Below are 19,316 nucleotides of genomic sequence, written 5' to 3' on the forward strand. Positions count from 1 at the left end.
TAAGAAAAAAGGAAGAAGAACAACTGTAAACTGGCAATAGTATTCGTCTGCTACATAATTTTTCTTTGTTAATCCCCTACTGCCTTTGTACTGATACTTCAATATAAAGAAATTTCTCAGCCATTCCTCCTCATTTATCTTTGTTGTTGACTAAAATCGATTTCCTCTCCAACAATTAGCCAACCTCTTTATTTAACCATTCACTGCCATGTCGTTTTCTTATCTAGCGAAGGACTTCGTTTTTTGTATATAATAAATTAAGAACGTGTTTACATTTAATCGATACGAAGTTAATTAAGCAGTACTTATCAACATGTTCCTATTTAGCCTACGTACTTCTTCGATTTCATTCATGCACAACTGAAATCTCATACACGTCAATGAGATTATGATATGCACCGACAAGATATTTTGCTAACCATAATCAGACATGAAAATGGACTGAGTTTCCAATTAATTGATTGTCATACACAACAAATACAAGAGAAATTGGTGTGGATATCCCCAGAAGCCCATATAATTTGTCATATACTTTTGTTTCTTTTTGATATTTTTATGACTATAATACCCTTATTTATATCTCTCTCTTCTCCTTTTTTATGTGTTCTAATAATCACTTTATCTCTCGTACAGATTCTTCAAATCATTTTCTAATTCAACACAAATATTTATTTTTTTATTCTGATTCTTTTGACACCCATAATGTTAATCTTATTATCTCACCCCAATTCCAATGTTTCCAATTTCGACTCACAATCAACTTTTAGATAATATATACGTTAGTAGGTATTTTATTACTTACCTGCTATTATTTAGATTTTAATAGATTATTAATCGATACATGGAGTGTTAGCTGTTACAAATAGATTTGGAGCTATTTGATAGATAAATAATTAATTGTTAATAAATTTATTAACTGATATATGATTTGTTAGTCGATACATTTGTTTGATACATAGATTGTTAGATGATACTAAAATTATTAGCTGATATGTTAGTTGGTATGTAGATTGTTACCTGCTATGTAAATATTTAGCTGATAGATCTAGAGTTACTTGTTTTCGATAAAACATGAGGGCATTTTCGTCCGTACAGTGTCAAAAGGTTACTCTTTTTTAGATTATTCATAATTATGGGCATTCAGCTAATTTGGATCTTAATTGGAGGTATTCAACACATTGTCTCCAAATACAATTCATTTAAATTGTTTGTCAATAATCAAATACAATAATTCATCCAAATAAAACTTTACAAGTCTTCAAATAATTAATGAGGCATCCTTTTTATATTTGAATTATTGTAGCCTTACCCAAATACCTTCGCTTGGTATGTTTTGATTCACCACAAACATCATATAATAACCAGGCGGTGCTATATTCACCGATCTCGGAGTCTTCACTTGAACCTCATAGTTCGTCGATTTACCAGATCTTTTAAACGTAACGTTATCCAAAACCAAAAGCCTTTGATTCATAGAAAATGAATGCGTTGTGAACGATGGAAACACCATCGTTACTTTAACCGGACCCTTGACTTCCCCTGCGACCTTAAACTTCAGCTTCAAGTCCATCCTATACGTAATCATTACTTGCGATTTAGGAGACTGAATCTTTGGACGAAATTTCGCAAACTCCGGTTCTAGGTATGCCGGAGAGAAAGCCTCCAAGCTTAGCTCGGTCGGGAAAAGCACATTGGTGAAGTTATAGAACGCGTGAGGATTGCTTCCTCCAACGAGAACTCTCCCGTCACGGAGAAGAACCGCCGTGGAGTGATACATTCTCGGTATTGTAGTCGGGTTAAGAGACTCAAATCTAGAGTTAACCGGATTCTCGGGATGGTACACATCCGGTACGAGAACCGGTTCACGACCAAGCTCCCATGCAGCTGAGCCAGAAGCACCACCGTTGATAATCAAAACATCTCCATTAGGCAAAAGCGTCATGTCTCCCATAACTCTAGCACGTGGCATCTTCTCCACCGTCCATTGAGGATTCTCGTCGTTAATCTTGATCCTCGCACACGTGTCAAGCGCTTTCACGAATGTTTTCCTTCTGAAAGCGAGGAGGTACGATCCTTTAGGTGCACCTCCACACACCAGAACCTCCGCGTCTATTTTAACCGCTTCAAGATTCTTTAACGGTAATAACACTGCTGAGCCGGTGCTCGGGTAGCTCCTCGGATCACCACCGGGGATCGCCGGATAAGTTTTCACCACCGTGTTTTTAATATAGTCTAGTAATATCGCACGGTTATTGGCGAATATAAATAAATTACCGTCGTTGTTGAGAAAAACGTAAGGATAAAGATTATTCTCTTCTCCTCTATCATTAGTCTCGGCCAAAAACGGTAACGCGATAACGTTAGGAGATGTCGTTTTGGGGAAGAACTCGTAGTTGAATTGTCCTTGGCCTCCAATGACTATTTGTTTACCGTCGGGGAGAATATGATTAGAAGAGTACCATCTTCTCTTTGTTAACCCGTTGTTAATCTCGATCCAGTCGCATTTTTTGTTATTACAAGGAGTGAAGATTCTTGCTTTTAACTCGCCGTCTCGGTCTCCACCGGTTTGGACGAGAACACCGTCTGGTCTAACCGAACCGGATGAGCACCATGTGTTGGATTGTACGGTTAAGGGACGGATGGTGTTTGATGCGACGTCGTATTCGATGGAGTGAGCTGTGCAGTCGATTTTGGAAACAGGGTCCTGTGGGTTGTTACGGCAGTTACCGTTGGGGAGAGAGATGTTCGATGGGCCGAAGTTGGTTCGGTCGAACATTACGACACGGTCGTTGCGGAGGAGCTGCATGTGCATCGCTGAGATTCCGACGTTGGGGAGGAGGAGTTTCCATCTTCCTCCGGCGGCGAATGACACGTGGCATGTTAGGAGGAGTTGGAGTGAGGTAATTAGTAAGAGAGCATAGAACGTTGTGGCTCGTGCTGCCATTTTGGTTTATTTGTGTGTTTTTGTTGTTGTTATGTGTGTTGTGATGTAAATGTATCGTGGTTGTTCGTTTATATAGTGCACGTTGGGACATTATTAAACGTTATTCTATGTATTTATTTTTAAGATGACAATTGTATTATTATTTGTTAGTTCCAAAAAAAAGAAGAGAAAAGTCCAATGTATTATTATAGTGAGACTAGGGATTAACCCGGGCTACGCCCGGGTATTTTTATTTTTTTCTAATTTAAGTTGTTAAATTATTTATATTTAGGTTATGATATATATATTTATATAAATGTTAAGATGCATGTCATAATTAAAACTTATTTTTAAATTTTAACACGTTAAATTAACATATTTTTTACTATTTAAATATTTTTTGTAATTTTGTTGGCTATCTAGTTATCATATTTAGCAAAACTATCTGTTGAGTGTTAACAAAAATGTTTTAGATATTAAATTAAACTGTTGAGTATTTTCGGATCGACCACATGCTCAACAATCAATCGATCCGTAAAAAGATGGTCGATCTCCTTGGCCAGGTAAGTACAATTTTAGCAAAAATATCTTTGATTTTCAGATATTAAGTATATAACTATTCTTTTTTAATTATATTTTCTGATTAAATTATTGTATTATAATGTTTATGTAAATATTTTTTGTGATGTTTGAATTTGTGTTGTCCGTATACTTAACCTAGATGATATTGATGTTTAACAATTTATTGTTTTCTGGAAATAGAAAATAATGATATATCAAAACGTATCTAATACTTGTTAAATGATAGTATAATGTAAATTATATCCATTATTTGAAAATAACCATTTGTTGTTTTTAATTTTTTTTTTTTAAATCAGAAATTATTTTTATTTAAAAACATTATTCATATATAATATAATAGTTTAAGTTTAGAAGATTAATCTATATATATAAATTATGTATATTTTTAAAAAAATAATTTAAGATATTATATATTGAGTAACTGAGTAAAAGCTGAATTTCTTATCTTGAAAATAAAATATTTATATTTTTGTCTTCATGTTATACTCACCAATCCATCATTGATATTTATAACTCAGTATGTTTTTAAAATAACTTAGTTTTAAGTAATAAACAAATTTAATAATTAAATTCATCACCTATAATGTTATATAAACTATATTTGAAAACTCTTTAAAATTATATTTTAAGCATAATATTACTATTATTTAATTTAAGTTATTTTAAGCATAATATATGCTAAACCAACTTAAATTATATTTACAATAGGACCATCCTAAACGTGTTAATAAACCAAAAACAATACTAAACCAACATGAACCAATACCTGATTCGGCGTGGAAGGAAGTGTTTTGGGATAAATGCTTGAATGGTTATTAACTGTAATAGTTTGATCATGAAATAGTTAGTATGAATATTAACAATAAAATGATGGATTAGATTAATTTAAATTTGTAAGAATACCTTTGAGTCTATGAAAAGCAATTCAATTCCCATGAATAAGTTTGGCTTTTGGAAGTTGCGGGTTTCCCAACAATGAATCCACCTAACAAAAAGTTCGTTGTTATAAAAAATCTCCTTCAAAGTCATTAAAGGTTTTTGGGACGACAATAGTTGATGGTGGAACCATTTTTTTGCTCGAGTGCTTTGAAGTTTTCCTTGATAGTATGAGGTTGATGTTGATGGAATAATGAGTTTTGTATGGACTTTCTTGACTCCCTCTGTTTCAAAATACATGAAGTTTTAGGTTGGGACACAAATATTAAAACACTTGTTTTTTATCTAAAAGGTATCACTAAAATATAAATTAAAAATTATTCAACCAATCACAAAACATACTACAAAATATAATTGGTTACACAGTTTTTGATAAAGTTAAAAGATACCTTGAAATATGAAAACATCGTCTATTTTGAAACATCAAAAACTCTCTAAAACATTATCTATTTTGAAACGGAGGGAGTACATTTTAATTTTTTTTGTTTAATGTGGTATTTTCATTTTTATATAACTTACTACCATTTTAAGATATATGTACCTTTAAGATAGATGTTTAAATCTTAATGTACTTTTCCATTTTTTTAAAATGTTTATTTCCATTTCTTATATTTTTTATTTACGTAATATCTATATTTTATATTTTAAAATAGATATTTAAATCTTAATGTACTTTTTCCTTTTTTTAAATTGTGTATTTACTTATATTATATATTTAATATTTTAAGATAGATGTTTAATGCTTAATGAACTTTTTCCATTTTTTTAAAAAAATTGTGTATTTACTTATTATTATATATATAATTCATATATTATAGATTTACATATTTACTTATTATATATTTTCCTGTATATGTATTTTCATTTCTTGTACTTTTTATTTACTTAATATCTCTATTTTACTTTTTAAGATAGATGTTTAAATCTTAATGTACGTTTTCCATTTTTTTTAAATTGTATATTTCTATTTGTTATACTTTCTATTTACGTAATATCTATATTTTAAATTTTAAGATATATTTTTAAATCTTAATGTAATGTTCCATTTTTAAATTGGGTATTTACTTATATTATATATTTAATTTTTATTTATATTGTGTATTTCTATTTCTTATACTTTCTATTTACTAATAATTTTATATTTTAAGATAGATTTACATTTTAAGATAGATGTTTAAATACTAATGTACTTTTTCTATTTTTTTAAATTGTGTATTTCTTTTTCTTATACTTTCTATTTGCGTAATATCTATATTTTATATTTTAAGATAGATGTTTAAATCTTAATATAATTTTTTCCATTGTTTTTAAGTTGTGTATTTCTTTTTCTTATACTTTCTATTTACTTCATATCTGTATTTTACATTTTAAGATAGATGTTTAATATTTAATGTACTCTTTCCATTTTTTTAAAATTTTGCATTTACTTATTATTGTATATATAATTCGTATATTTATATATTTATAATATTTACTTATTATTTATTTTTCTATATATTGTGTATTTCTCTTTCTTATACTTTATATTTTATTAATATCTATTTTTTATATTTTAAGATAGATGTTTAAATATTAATGTATTTTTTCATTTTTAATGTAAAACGGCAATGTTTTAAAGAAGAATTTGGACAAATAGTCAAATAGTTATATTTATGTTTTTTTTTTCTTTTTTTTATAAAATGGTTATGTTACATTATGGAGATAAACTGTTTTTTTTTAGTAAAAAATAGTAATTTTACATATGTTTAATGTAGTTTTTCCATTTTTTTCATGCTGTATGTTTACATATTATTGTTATTTTTAAATATAAAATGGTAATCTTACATATGTTTAATGTAGTATTTCCTTTTTTTATGTTGTATGTTTACATATTATTTATTATTTTCAAAATTATATATAATGTTTTTTTTACAAAATAGTAATGTTACATTATGGAGATAAGATGTCTTTTTTTAGTGAAAAATGGTAGTCTTACATATGTTTAATGTAGTTTTTCTATTTTTTTTATGCTGTATGTTTACATATTATTTATAATTTTCGAAAATTAGTAATATTAAAATGTAAAACTATATTTTATGCCACGTGTCATCTTTCGGGAGAAGTTTTTTTTCCTGATGTGGACGCTCTATGGAGCCTCAAAGATAGATTTACATTTTAAGATAGATGTTTAAATACTAATGTACTTTTTCTATTTTTTTAAATTGTGTATTTCTTTTTCTTATACTTTCTATTTGCGTAATATCTATATTTTATATTTTAAGATAGATGTTTAAATCTTAATATAATTTTTTCCATTGTTTTTAAGTTGTGTATTTCTTTTTCTTATACTTTCTATTTACTTCATATCTGTATTTTACATTTTAAGATAGATGTTTAATATTTAATGTACTCTTTCCATTTTTTTAAAATTTTGCATTTACTTATTATTGTATATATAATTCGTATATTTATATATTTATAATATTTACTTATTATTTATTTTTCTATATATTGTGTATTTCTCTTTCTTATACTTTATATTTTATTAATATCTATTTTTTATATTTTAAGATAGATGTTTAAATATTAATGTATTTTTTCATTTTTAATGTAAAACGACAATGTTTTAAAGAAGAATTTGGACAAATAGTCAAATAGTTATATTTATGTTTTTTTTTCTTTTTTTTTATAAAATGGTTATGTTACATTATGGAGATAAACTGTTTTTTTTTAGTAAAAAATAGTAATTTTACATATGTTTAATGTAGTTTTTCCATTTTTTTCATGTTGTATGTTTACATATTATTGTTATTTTTAAATATAAAATGGTAATCTTACATATGTTTAATGTAGTATTTCCTTTTTTTATGTTGTATGTTTACATATTATTTATTATTTTCAAAATTATATATAATGTTTTTTTTACAAAATAGTAATGTTACATTATGGAGATAAGATGTCTTTTTTTTAGTGAAAAATGGTAGTCTTACATATGTTTAATGTAGTTTTTCTATTTTTTTTATGCTGTATGTTTACATATTATTTATAATTTTCGAAAATTAGTAATATTAAAATGTAAAACTATATTTTATGCCACGTGTCATCTTTCGGGAGAAGTTTTTTTTGCTGATGTGGACGTCTATGGAGCCTCAAAGATAGATTTACATTTTAAGATAGATGTTTAAATACTAATGTACTTTTTCTATTTTTTTAAATTGTGTATTTCTTTTTCTTATACTTTCTATTTGCGTAATATCTATATTTTATATTTTAAGATAGATGTTTAAATCTTAATATAATTTTTTCCATTGTTTTTAAGTTGTGTATTTCTTTTTCTTATACTTTCTATTTACTTCATATCTGTATTTTACATTTTAAGATAGATGTTTAATATTTAATGTACACTTTCCATTTTTTAAAAATTTTGCATTTACTTATTATTGTATATATAATTCGTATATTTATATATTTATAATATTTACTTATTATTTATTTTTCTATATATTGTGTATTTCTCTTTCTTATACTTTATATTTTATTAATATCTATTTTTTATATTTTAAGATAGATGTTTAAATATTAATGTATTTTTTCATTTTTAACGTAAAACGACAATGTTTTAAAGAAGAATTTGGACAAATAGTCAAATAGTTATATTTATGTTTTTTTTTCTTTTTTTTATAAAATGGTTATGTTACATTATGGAGATAAACTGTTTTTTTTTAGTAAAAAATAGTAATTTTACATATGTTTAATGTAGTTTTTCCATTTTTTTCATGTTGTATGTTTACATATTATTGTTATTTTTAAATATAAAATGGTAATCTTACATATGTTTAATGTAGTATTTCCTTTTTTATGTTGTATGTTTACATATTATTTATTATTTTCAAAATTATATATAATGTTTTTTTTTACAAAATAGTAATGTTACATTATGGAGATAAGATATCTTTTTTTTAGTGAAAAATGGTAGTCTTACATATGTTTAATGTAGTTTTTCTATTTTTTTATGTTGTATGTTTACATATTATTTATAATTTTCGAAAATTAGTAATATTAAAATGTAAAACTATATTTTATGCCACGTGTCATCTTTCGGGAGAAGTTTTTTTTGCTGATGTGGACGTCTATGGAGCCTCAAAGATAGATTTACATTTTAAGATAGATGTTTAAATACTAATGTACTTTTTCTATTTTTTTAAATTGTGTATTTCTTTTTCTTATACTTTCTATTTGCGTAATATCTATATTTTATATTTTAAGATAGATGTTTAAATCTTAATATAATTTTTTCCATTGTTTTTAAGTTGTGTATTTCTTTTTCTTATACTTTCTATTTACTTCATATCTGTATTTTACATTTTAAGATAGATGTTTAATATTTAATGTACTCTTTCCATTTTTTTAAAATTTTGCATTTACTTATTATTGTATATATAATTCGTATATTTATATATTTATAATATTTACTTATTATTTATTTTTCTATATATTGTGTATTTCTCTTTCTTATACTTTATATTTTATTAATATCTATTTTTTATATTTCAAGATAGATGTTTAAATATTAATGTATTTTTTCATTTTTAATGTAAAACGACAATGTTTTAAAGAATAATTTGGACAAATAGTCAAATAGTTATATTTATGTTTTTTTTTCTTTTTTTTATAAAATGGTTATGTTACATTATGGAGATAAACTGTTTTTTTTTAGTAAAAAATAGTAATTTTACATATGTTTAATGTAGTTTTTCCATTTTTTTCATGTTGTATGTTTACATATTATTGTTATTTTTAAATATAAAATGGTAATCTTACATATGTTTAATGTAGTATTTCCTTTTTTATGTTGTATGTTTACATATTATTTATTATTTTCAAAATTATATATAATGTTTTTTTACAAAATAGTAATGTTACATTATGGAGATAAGATGTCTTTTTTTTAGTGAAAAATGGTAGTCTTACATATGTTTAATGTAGTTTTTCTATTTTTTTTATGCTGTATGTTTACATATTATTTATAATTTTCGAAAATTAGTAATATTAAAATGTAAAACTATATTTTATGCCACGTGTCATCTTTCGGGAGAAGTTTTTTTTGCTGATGTGGACGCTCTATGGAGCCTCAAAAGGTCCCTTTTATTAGTAAGGATCTTACATATGTTTAATGTAGTATTTCCTTTTTTTATGTTGTATGTTTACATATTATTTATTATTTTCAAAATTATATATAATGTTTTTTTTACAAAATAGTAATGTTACATTATGGAGATAAGATGTCTTTTTTTTAGTGAAAAATGGTAGTCTTACATATGTTTAATGTAGTTTTTCCATTTTTTTATGCTGTATGTTTACATATTATTTATAATTTTCGAAAATTAGTAATATTAAAATGTAAAACTATATTTTATGCCACGTGTCATCTTTCGGGAGAAGTTTTTTTTGCTGATGTGGACGCTCTATGGAGCTTCAAAAGGTCCCTTTTATTAGTAAGGATTACATATGTTTAATGTAGTATTTCCTTTTTTTATGTTGTATGTTTACATATTATTTATTATTTTCAAAATTATATATAATGTTTTTTTTACAAAATAGTAATGTTACATTATGGAGATAAGATGTCTTTTTTTTAGTGAAAAATGGTAGTCTTACATATGTTTAATGTAGTTTTTCCATTTTTTTATGCTGTATGTTTACATATTATTTATAATTTTCGAAAATTAGTAATATTAAAATGTAAAACTATATTTTATGCCACGTGTCATCTTTCGGGAGAAGTTTTTTTTGCTGATGTGGACGCTCTATGGAGCTTCAAAAGGTCCCTTTTATTAGTAAGGATTTCGTAATCTTTTTGTTTTTGCTTTTCTTGAAGTATTTTGTATTGTCACATCCTTTTCTGCATCTTTTAAAATTTATCTTAACAAGCAACAAGAAACATTTAGCTAATTTAAGAAAGTATTTGACCATATCGTAGTGCCGATTTATGTACTATACTACAATTTTAAAACAACTAATTTAAGAAAGGACCACTGTATATGTTTTGATATGTCTCTAGCCATCAATAGAGTTGTGGAAACAAACATATAAACCATTTTTTTTTGTTCACAAACATATAAACCATTTAGTTGATATCATCATTCTACCGACGGTGTTTTCCACTAGTTCTATGGAAGTTCGATTTCCGGAAGGGATTAAGCAACCAACTCTTGTACATGGTTTCTGAGATTAGTCGGATCCTTACGGTTCGGATGACCTGGAACACCAAAAAGAAAATTCTTTTTTTGCCATCATATTTTATAACGGCACAAAGGCCAAAAAGAAATTATTATCATTCTGCATTTTTATCTTTTGATTTCATAAAATATTTTATAGAGCATGGTTGCATGCATATACCTTTTTTTTTTTGGTAAAAGCATGCATGTCTTTTTGTTTGTAAATGCTTATAATCACTTATGAGTTTTCGTGGAAGGAACATTTTATATTATTGAATTTACATTATGCTCGAGGGATTTGATTCATAGTTATCGATTAATTGAGTTAATTAGTTCGGGAGAATATCAAGGACGAAGTAATGATAGAGATGTGTTGACATCAAACGTACAGCTATAAATTATACAAGAGTTCGTTACTTTGAAGTCAGCACAAAATGTTTAAGAGAGTCCGTTACGTTTTACTTATATTTCTTGTGGTTCGTTGCATGTAAATTTTTTTTTTTGGTCGCGCGTCGCTATTTTTCTTGTTATAAATGACAGAACAACGTTAAAATGGCAAACAACCGCAAGTTCAATTTTTAGCAAAAGATTCATGCACATATTTCGTTTTAATTATTTGTTAACAAAAACCCATTTAGTTATATTTGTAAAATCTGTGTCTTATGATAACTTCTTCGCACAAGTTTATAGCTTCTCTTTCTCAAAAAAAAAAAAAAGTTTATAGCTTCTTCTATAACGTCAACGTCGATGTTTTTAATTCCCTATTTTGTTTGATCGGATGTCAAATGTTTTTTTCAGATAATTCTAAATCACATATATATATATATATATATATATATATATATATATATATATATGATAATCGTTGAATTAACATTTTATATTATTTTGACGTTACATTAACCTCGAATGATTTAAAATGTAACTACCATTATTTGCGAATAGTGGTATTAATTTATTAATTCGGTGGACAAGGACCAATTAATGATGGCGATGCTGTATTAACATCAAACATGCAACTATAGATTATACAAGTCAAAGGGCGTTACGGTTTTAGCCCTCCCAGATGTTATTTAACCTGGTTCGTTGCATGTTAATCATTTTGGTCGCCCCAAGTTTTCTGATAAATAACAATGCAAAAACATAAACAAAAGGAATTTTTTTTATGATTCATGCAACTGAGCAACCTTATTGTACTAGTACGGGTGGACAAAATATCCGTAAAATTTGATTCGATCTGTTATTCGTTTCGATTCGATCCAAAAAATCCAAATACTCGTAACTTCAAGAATCAAAGCAAATACTAAAATTCAACATCTGTCAAAGACGAAGCAAATCACAATTACTAATATTAAAAAAAAATGGATATCCGATCCGATTTGTGATATACATTTTACATACATGTATATAAAATTATACATAAAATTATATATGTAATTTTATATCTCTTAGAAGTTTTATAATATTGGTATTCACTAAATTAATTATTTAGTTATTATTTTTTTAAAAGTATGTAGCTTTTAGAAATTTGTAATGAAATATTATTAATTTATCATATTTTTCTCTTTAAAAAAAATAATTATTTTTACGGATCGAATCAGATATCCGTTAAATTATCCGGTTTTTTTCTGGATATTCGAAACACCGAATATCTGAAAAGTTACTGATCGAATTGAATCGAAAAATTCATATTCGGGTGCAGCGAATCAGATCACGGACATCCTTAAAATTCCGGATATCCGCTTTGTGCCCACCCCTAATTGGTAGTATCTACCTACGTTGCATGGAAGTTTCGCCGGACGTCCGCTTCCCGCTTCTGAACCGGAATCGAAATTGGAACTCTGTGGAAGCTTACGGAATCTCGATTCCAAAACGTTTCTAAAATATTCTCTTTAAAAACACGTTGGAAGATTATGATTTCATTTTTGAATCACACTTCTGTTCTTTAAAAAAAATACAAAGTCATATATCAATAAAAAAATATAATCATAGTTTTTAATTTATACAAAATCCAAATTTTAATAGTAATGAATGTAGAGAATATAAATATATAAATATTAAAACTAATACTATAAATTATATTTATCTATTGAGGTTATTTATGAAGTATTAAAAATAATTAATATAATAATTTCTTTTAAACTTAATTTATGTGTATCTTCACAGTTTTAATACGAAATCATTTCAAAATTATTATAAATGAATAAATACTTTATTTTAAATTTATATTACATAATTCTTAGTCCTAATTTTTTTAAAATCTTATATTTTAATATATATATATAGATATACGCTTTCAACACGTACATGTTTCCTATTTTTTTTTTAAATCTCACTTTTACGCTTTCATACGCTTCCGTTTCCACGTACTGATTTCCGTTTCCATGTAACATAGGTATCTACGAAAGTATCTAGACATTAAATATAAGTGAAATAAATGAAAAGATGGGGAGAGATGAAAAAAGTGTGGAAAGAAATAAATGAAAAGATGGAGAGAATGAAAAAAGTGTGGAAAGAAGAAGAGTGGAGTTCGGTGCATAGATATCCAACAAACAAAAGTTAGATACTTTCTAACATGTGTCAGTCAATTACTGATTAGTTCATCATTTTTATCTGATTTAAAATTTATCTAAAAATAGAATTATGATAAATTACTAATGTTTGTAACTATGAAATAATTTAGTGAGGTTGACACCAATGGCCATGCTCTGTATTCGTTCTAGAGATGTAAAGTCAAATTTCATGATTAAGTCTATGATGTTCATAACAATTTTTATTAGTAAACATTTTTATTTTATTTTTAATGCAGTTAATTCCAGTATGCATAAATTATTTTTTTGGTATTTACATCAACCCTTGTATTTTATAATAATGCATACAACATTGATATTTCCTCAGTTTCATATTAAGTGTTATTTTAATTTTTAAATTTTGTTTTATTATAAATGTTGACAGAGTTGAGCATCGAGTTCATTTGGATTTTTGCACAGTCACCATATTTTCATTTTCATCTACTCTAAAAGATCTCTACGAAGCTATTTTATCTAAGAGAAGGACAGTTGTGATCGGCTACAAAGCTATGTTATCAAAGCTCAAAAATTAACGTGAAACATGAGAGTATCAACAATATAAAACATTTACTGTAGCTATTAATCAAAATAGGAAACAAAATTTTAAGGGGTTTTATTTTTTTTTTTTTTACGACAACCACCATGTTTTATTAATTCAAGACGAAAATGTTAGCTTGTGAGGCTAACCACGTCGGAATCAAAGAGTTTACATGGGATAAAATAGAGTTTTGGAGACGCGCTCCTTTAGCAAGGAGATCGGCTCTTACATTACGAGTACGAGCTATAAAGGAAATAGAAAAAAAGCATTAAACTCAGAAACTAAAAAGCTGAATTCATTCCATTCTGAAACCAAGCTTGGCCATTCTTCTTTTTCGGTTATCAGCTTTACAAGCTGAAGACAGTCCGATTCAAAGGACATTGAAGTATAACCCATTTGCAAGGAGTTTCTCATTGCACAAAGCAAGATATTAAACTCCGCATGAAGTGGAGATGAAACCTGATTCATCCCAACAGAACCATAGGTATGAGACCCTAGTTCGAAATCAAAAACGAAACCACCTCCAAAGAAGCTTGAATTTCTCACCCAAGATGCATCCACTTGGCATCGAGGGAGTGGTGAGACGTTCGAGACTTCTTTGTTTACTGCTGTCGTTGGTGCTTTAAGTGATGGTAATATTTGTGCCACTCGCCATTCTTCTTCTCCTCTAGTTGCATGGCTGACCGTGTCCGGAGGAAGTATATCCTTACCATTGAAAACTTTATCATTCCGTGCTTTCCATATGAACCACATGATCCATGGAAATCGAGCCAGCGCGTTGGTAGGAGTTCTCAGGTTCTTTGCTCGGAGGAGTAAGAAATCAAAGTTTTCCACTAAAGATTCACTCGGGAAAGATCCCGGAGATGACGGGATATCCGATAGGGCCCAGTTCTGGAGTGCGGGTGGGCATAGGAACAAACAATGGTTAATTGTTTCCTCTTCAGAAACGCATCTTGGGCAAAGGCGCTCCGTCCCACAGTGTCTATCTACAAGCTGGCTGCAGGTTGCAAGACAATCGGACAGAGCTTGCCATAAAAAGTGCTTGATCTTGCGGGTTGTCTTCAACTTCCATATCATAGCCTTGAGGGAGTTCGTACTCGGTTCTGAAGCCTGTTGCATATTCTTTTCTCTTTAAATGCGAAGCTAGCTCATACCCCGATTCGACGGTATAAAGACCTGATTTCGTAAAGCTCCAACAGATGCCATCTTCTTTTCCAACATAACTGGGACGTAAGCTTCGTATCAACGGAATGTCTCCTGGGTCTATCAGCGCCTCAAGTATATCAGTTCTCCACTGTTTAGACGTCTCATCAATTAGATGACTAACTAGTAGATCCTTATCACGATACACGCCAGCGTCTAAGGCCGCTCTTGCTGGAGATGTTTGGATCCACGAGTCTAGCCATACATGTGTGTTACATCCTGATCCTATTGTCTTCCTTAGTCCTTCGCGGAGCAGGTTTTGTGCAGCAAGAATACTTCTCCATCCGTAGATGGGGAGTTTGACGATTTGACCTCCATAGGATTAGAGTGCCTGAAATATCTTCCTTTTAAGACGCGGGCGAGTAAGGAATTTGGAGAGTACATGAGCCTCCAAAGTTGCTTGGCTAATAAGGCCAGATTAAAATCGTGGAGATCTCTGAAGCCTAAACCCCCTTTATCAAAAGGCAGGCAGATTTTCTCCCAGGCTATCCAGTGAAGACCTCTATTATTAGTTTTCGTACTCCACCAAAACTTCGCTATTGCACCTTGGAGCTTGTTTAGTATCTCTTTTGGTAGGAGAAAGCAAGACATTACGTACGTAGGCAAGGCTTGGGCTACTGATTTTAAAAGAACTTCTTTACCTCCTTTAGATAAAAGTCTTGCTGACCAGGAATTGATTCTAGCATTTAGCCGATCCCTGATGAAAGCAAAAACTTGCCGTTTAGATCCACATATCTTTTCGGGTAGCCCTAGATATATTCCCATGCCGCCTTCTTTTTTAATGCCTAAAGTTTGTTTAATAGCTCTTTTTATATCTTGCTCCACTTTGCTGCCACACAAAATTGATGATTTTCCAGGATTTAATTGCTGCCCCGAAGCCCTTCCATACACAGTAATGATTCTCATCAGCTCAGTACATTGCTGGACATCGGCTTTACAGAAAAAGAGACTGTCATCTGCGAAAAGGAGATGTGATACTGCTGGACTAGCTCTGGCAATTTTTAAACCAGTTATCCTTCCCTCTTCCTCTGCACCTCTCAGCTGTGAGATGAGCGCTTTAGTCAATAGAATAAAAAGAAAAGATGACAACGGATCTCCTTGGCGTAACCCTCGAGATGGTTGTATATTTCCTTTTGGTTCACCATTAAGCAGAATTTGATATGAGACCGAGGAGACACACCACCGTATCCAGGAGACCCATGCCTCAGCAAAGCCCATTTTTAATAAAAGTGCTTCAAGGAAATCCCATTCAACCCGATCATAGGCTTTACTCATGTCTGTCTTGATCGCCACAAATTTTGCCTTGCACATTGGATTAGTACGCAAAGCATGGAAAGCTTTTTGTGCCAACAGAATGTTATCTGTTATGAGTCGTTTCGCCACAAAAGCGGATTGGGTCTCCAGGATCAGCTTCGGGAGGAGTTTTTTCAGCCGAGAGCATAAGATTTTTGAAATAATCTTATAGCTTACATTGCAGAGACTGCTGGGCCGGAATTCTGACATATCACACGGCCTCTCTATCTTGGGAATAAGGCAAATGTTTGTCTGGTTTAACCGTGGATCGAAAGTACTTGAGTCAAAGAAGTTTTTCACCATTGCTATAATTTCTTTTGCCGTAACCTCCCAAAACCGGTGGTAGAACAGGCTTGTCATGCCATCCGGGCCCGGTGCCTTATCGGGGTTAATATTGTCGATGGCTTTCTTAATTTCTCCATCCGTTGGGATACATGTTAATGCCTCATTCATGGATGGAGTGACTTTCATGGTAATGTACCGAAGGGCTTCCTCAAAATCACCTGTCCCCAAGGAAGTAAAAAGGTTTTGAAAGTATTCAGCTGCAACCTTCTCGATGCTTTCTTCACTTTCTGCCCAACCACCACCCGATTTTTTCAGTTTTGTGATATGGTTGCGGGCTCGCCTTTGTTTAGTGATAGCATGAAAGAACTTCGTATTCCTATCTCCATCTTTTAACCACAAAGCACGGCTCTTCTGTCTCCAGTATAATTCCTCTTCCCAGAATGCTGTACAGAGATTCCATTTGAGATTCAAGATGTGATAGTGTCATCGGTCTGGGCTTTCTCTAGCTGCTCCTTGATGATCTCAATCTTTTTTTGCGTATTGGATGGGTTGGATCTTTTCCATCTAGAGATTGCCCGGCGCACATCGCTTAACTTGACATGGAGAGTACGGTTGCCCCTAGCTTCTTCTGGTCCCCAGCCCGCTTCAATGGCTTCCTTTAGACCGTCTTTATCAAGCCATCGTCTATCAAAATTAAAGCTTCTACGCAGTCTTATTGATCTTGATTGGACTCGAGTTAGAATAGGACGATGTTCAGAACCCCATAGCTTAAGATACTCCATATTGGTGTGGGAAAACAAATGGTGCCATTCTTCATTGCCTATAGTGCGATCTAAACGACATTGGACTTTACCGGTACTTCTATACCCCATCCAAGGCATCGGATTACCCTTATAAGGGAGCTCAACCATTCCACAATCAGCTAGCATGGTTGCCTATAATCTCATTAAAATCTCCACTCATAAGCCATGCACCAGTTCTAGAAGAGCTCATACGGGTCAATCTTTCCCAAACATAGTCTCGGCACTCAACGACCGGATCACCATAAATAAATGTCATAAAGACTCTGTGTCCCTCTATAGTAGCTGAAATATCAATCACACGTTTATCAAAATAGAGAATTGACACATCATAAGAATCCATATAAAAAAGTGCTAGTCCACCGCTTCGACCTTCCGGTTCCACGGTAAACAATTTATTATAACCAAAAGAAATTTGAAAATCTTGCAAAAAGGAACGAGAGTTTTTTGTTTCAGAAAGAAAAAGAAAAGAAGGTGCGAAAAAACGATGTAACTCCCGGAGATGTTGCTTGGTCAAATAGGCTCCGGCCCCTTGACAGTTCCAGGAAATTGTATTCATATCTTCTTACTGGGTGGTTTCTGGGACACCACCGAACCTGAAACACAAGACAACATCGTACTTTTAGCAGATGTAAACACCTCATTACGAGGGACAGCAAGAGAGCTAGGTTTTTTTCCATTACCCGAGCCTCTCTTCCTCGGGGATGGGCGTCCTCTTAACGCATTGAGTTTCTTTGATGCTTGAGCGCCCTTCCGTTCCGAGCTTTGGTAATTTTTCTTTTTTTCCTCCCCTGTACCACCCGCCCTACTCTGGCCTGAGACTGCGTGCGGTATCTTAGATGGGACGGCACTTTTGTTCTTCATTTGGTTCGTGGTGGTGGGTTGTGGTTCCTTCTCCATTCCTGCAGTTGCACCAATTTCTTCGTTCACAGCATTTGCTGGAGACAGTTGTGATATAGCATCAATAATCTCCGCGTCATAGCCAGGCTCGTCAATCAGAAGATCATCGTTTTGTACCATATCCTCATCCATGTCTACATCACCCAACTCATCTACAAGCTTGTCAACCTCTGCTTCTTCCTCCCTAGTCAGGACCATATCATCTATGTGTTTCGAATTCATCAAATTATCTAGGTCTAGACTAGGTTCCTCAGTTTCATCCCTAAGTCTTAGAGGAGGTGGAGCAGACCTGAGAGCAGGTGGGGGCGAGTGAATTCCTCCCTCCCTGATTACAACAGTACCTCTGTCTCTAGTAAGGATCGCATGCTGAGCCTGTCGAGAGACCGAGCTTGGAGATTTAGCCGATAGGTCTTCACACATAATTGATTTTCCTTTGAGACGTCTTAGTCTTTCTTCCGAAGTCTCATTTTTGTGTACCACGAGAACTCCTGAACCTTGTCCATCTAGACCGTTACGCACTTGGATCCCTCCTGATATGGTTTGTTGCGAGTCAGCTTTCTCGGGAGTAGGAGCATTTTGATATTTTGGATTGGTAACCGTTCTAGAGGGGCTGCAGCTTTTACCCTCGTTTCTCTGAGCCCGTGGTCTCCAAGCTTGTTGGGAGGCTTGTGACTGATGAGAGTAATATCGCTCCCTTGGTCTATACGGCTCGCGTCCTCTCTGGCGTTCCTGGCGGTCCCTCGAAGTCTGGTTTGGCCGGGAGTTATAATCCGTTGATTTTCTGCTGTCCCTTCCACCAAGCCGATCCTCCAATCGGTTCCACACTGTAGTTTTTCCCTGATGGTGTGGGTATCGCTCATCTCTTTCCATTCTTCTTCTCTCCATCAACTGTGGAGGAACTTCACGGCCCGAGTTGGCTTTCGCAGTCCAGTAGCTTTCTGATTCCTTATGTCGCTTTTCACCTCTGGATTGTCCAAGAAGTCCCGCCCGCATTGGTGATCTTTGTGAAGCATCACCATTGGGGGACCGAGGTCTCTTATTAGTAGGTACATTGCTTCTGAAATTCCCTACCGGTCCAGTCATAGCCTG

General features: G+C 31.3%; 1 protein-coding gene across 1 annotated transcript; it reads right to left on the minus strand.

Moving 5' to 3' along the window:
* Positions 1 to 426: 426 nt before the first annotated feature.
* LOC103872799 (aldehyde oxidase GLOX) lies at positions 427 to 10,492 on the minus strand. The gene is made up of 2 exons (XM_009151239.3): positions 10,263 to 10,492; positions 427 to 3,138 (listed from the first exon to the last, which is right to left on the minus strand). The coding sequence occupies exon 2, from the start codon at positions 2,942 to 2,944 to the stop codon at positions 1,295 to 1,297; it is 1,650 nt and encodes a 549-aa protein (XP_009149487.2). The 5' UTR covers positions 2,945 to 3,138; positions 10,263 to 10,492; the 3' UTR covers positions 427 to 1,294.
* Between the last annotated feature and the right edge of the window lie 8,824 nt (positions 10,493 to 19,316).

The sequence above is a fragment of the Brassica rapa genome, chromosome A06, assembly GCF_000309985.2.
Source record: "Brassica rapa cultivar Chiifu-401-42 chromosome A06, CAAS_Brap_v3.01, whole genome shotgun sequence".
In the NCBI taxonomy this organism is placed as follows: Eukaryota; Viridiplantae; Streptophyta; class Magnoliopsida; order Brassicales; family Brassicaceae; genus Brassica; species Brassica rapa.

Coding starts and splice junctions, on each gene's coding strand:
- LOC103872799 (XM_009151239.3), bottom strand. CDS start 2,944: ATGGCAGCACGAGCCACAACGTTCTATGCTCTCTTACTAATTACCTCA.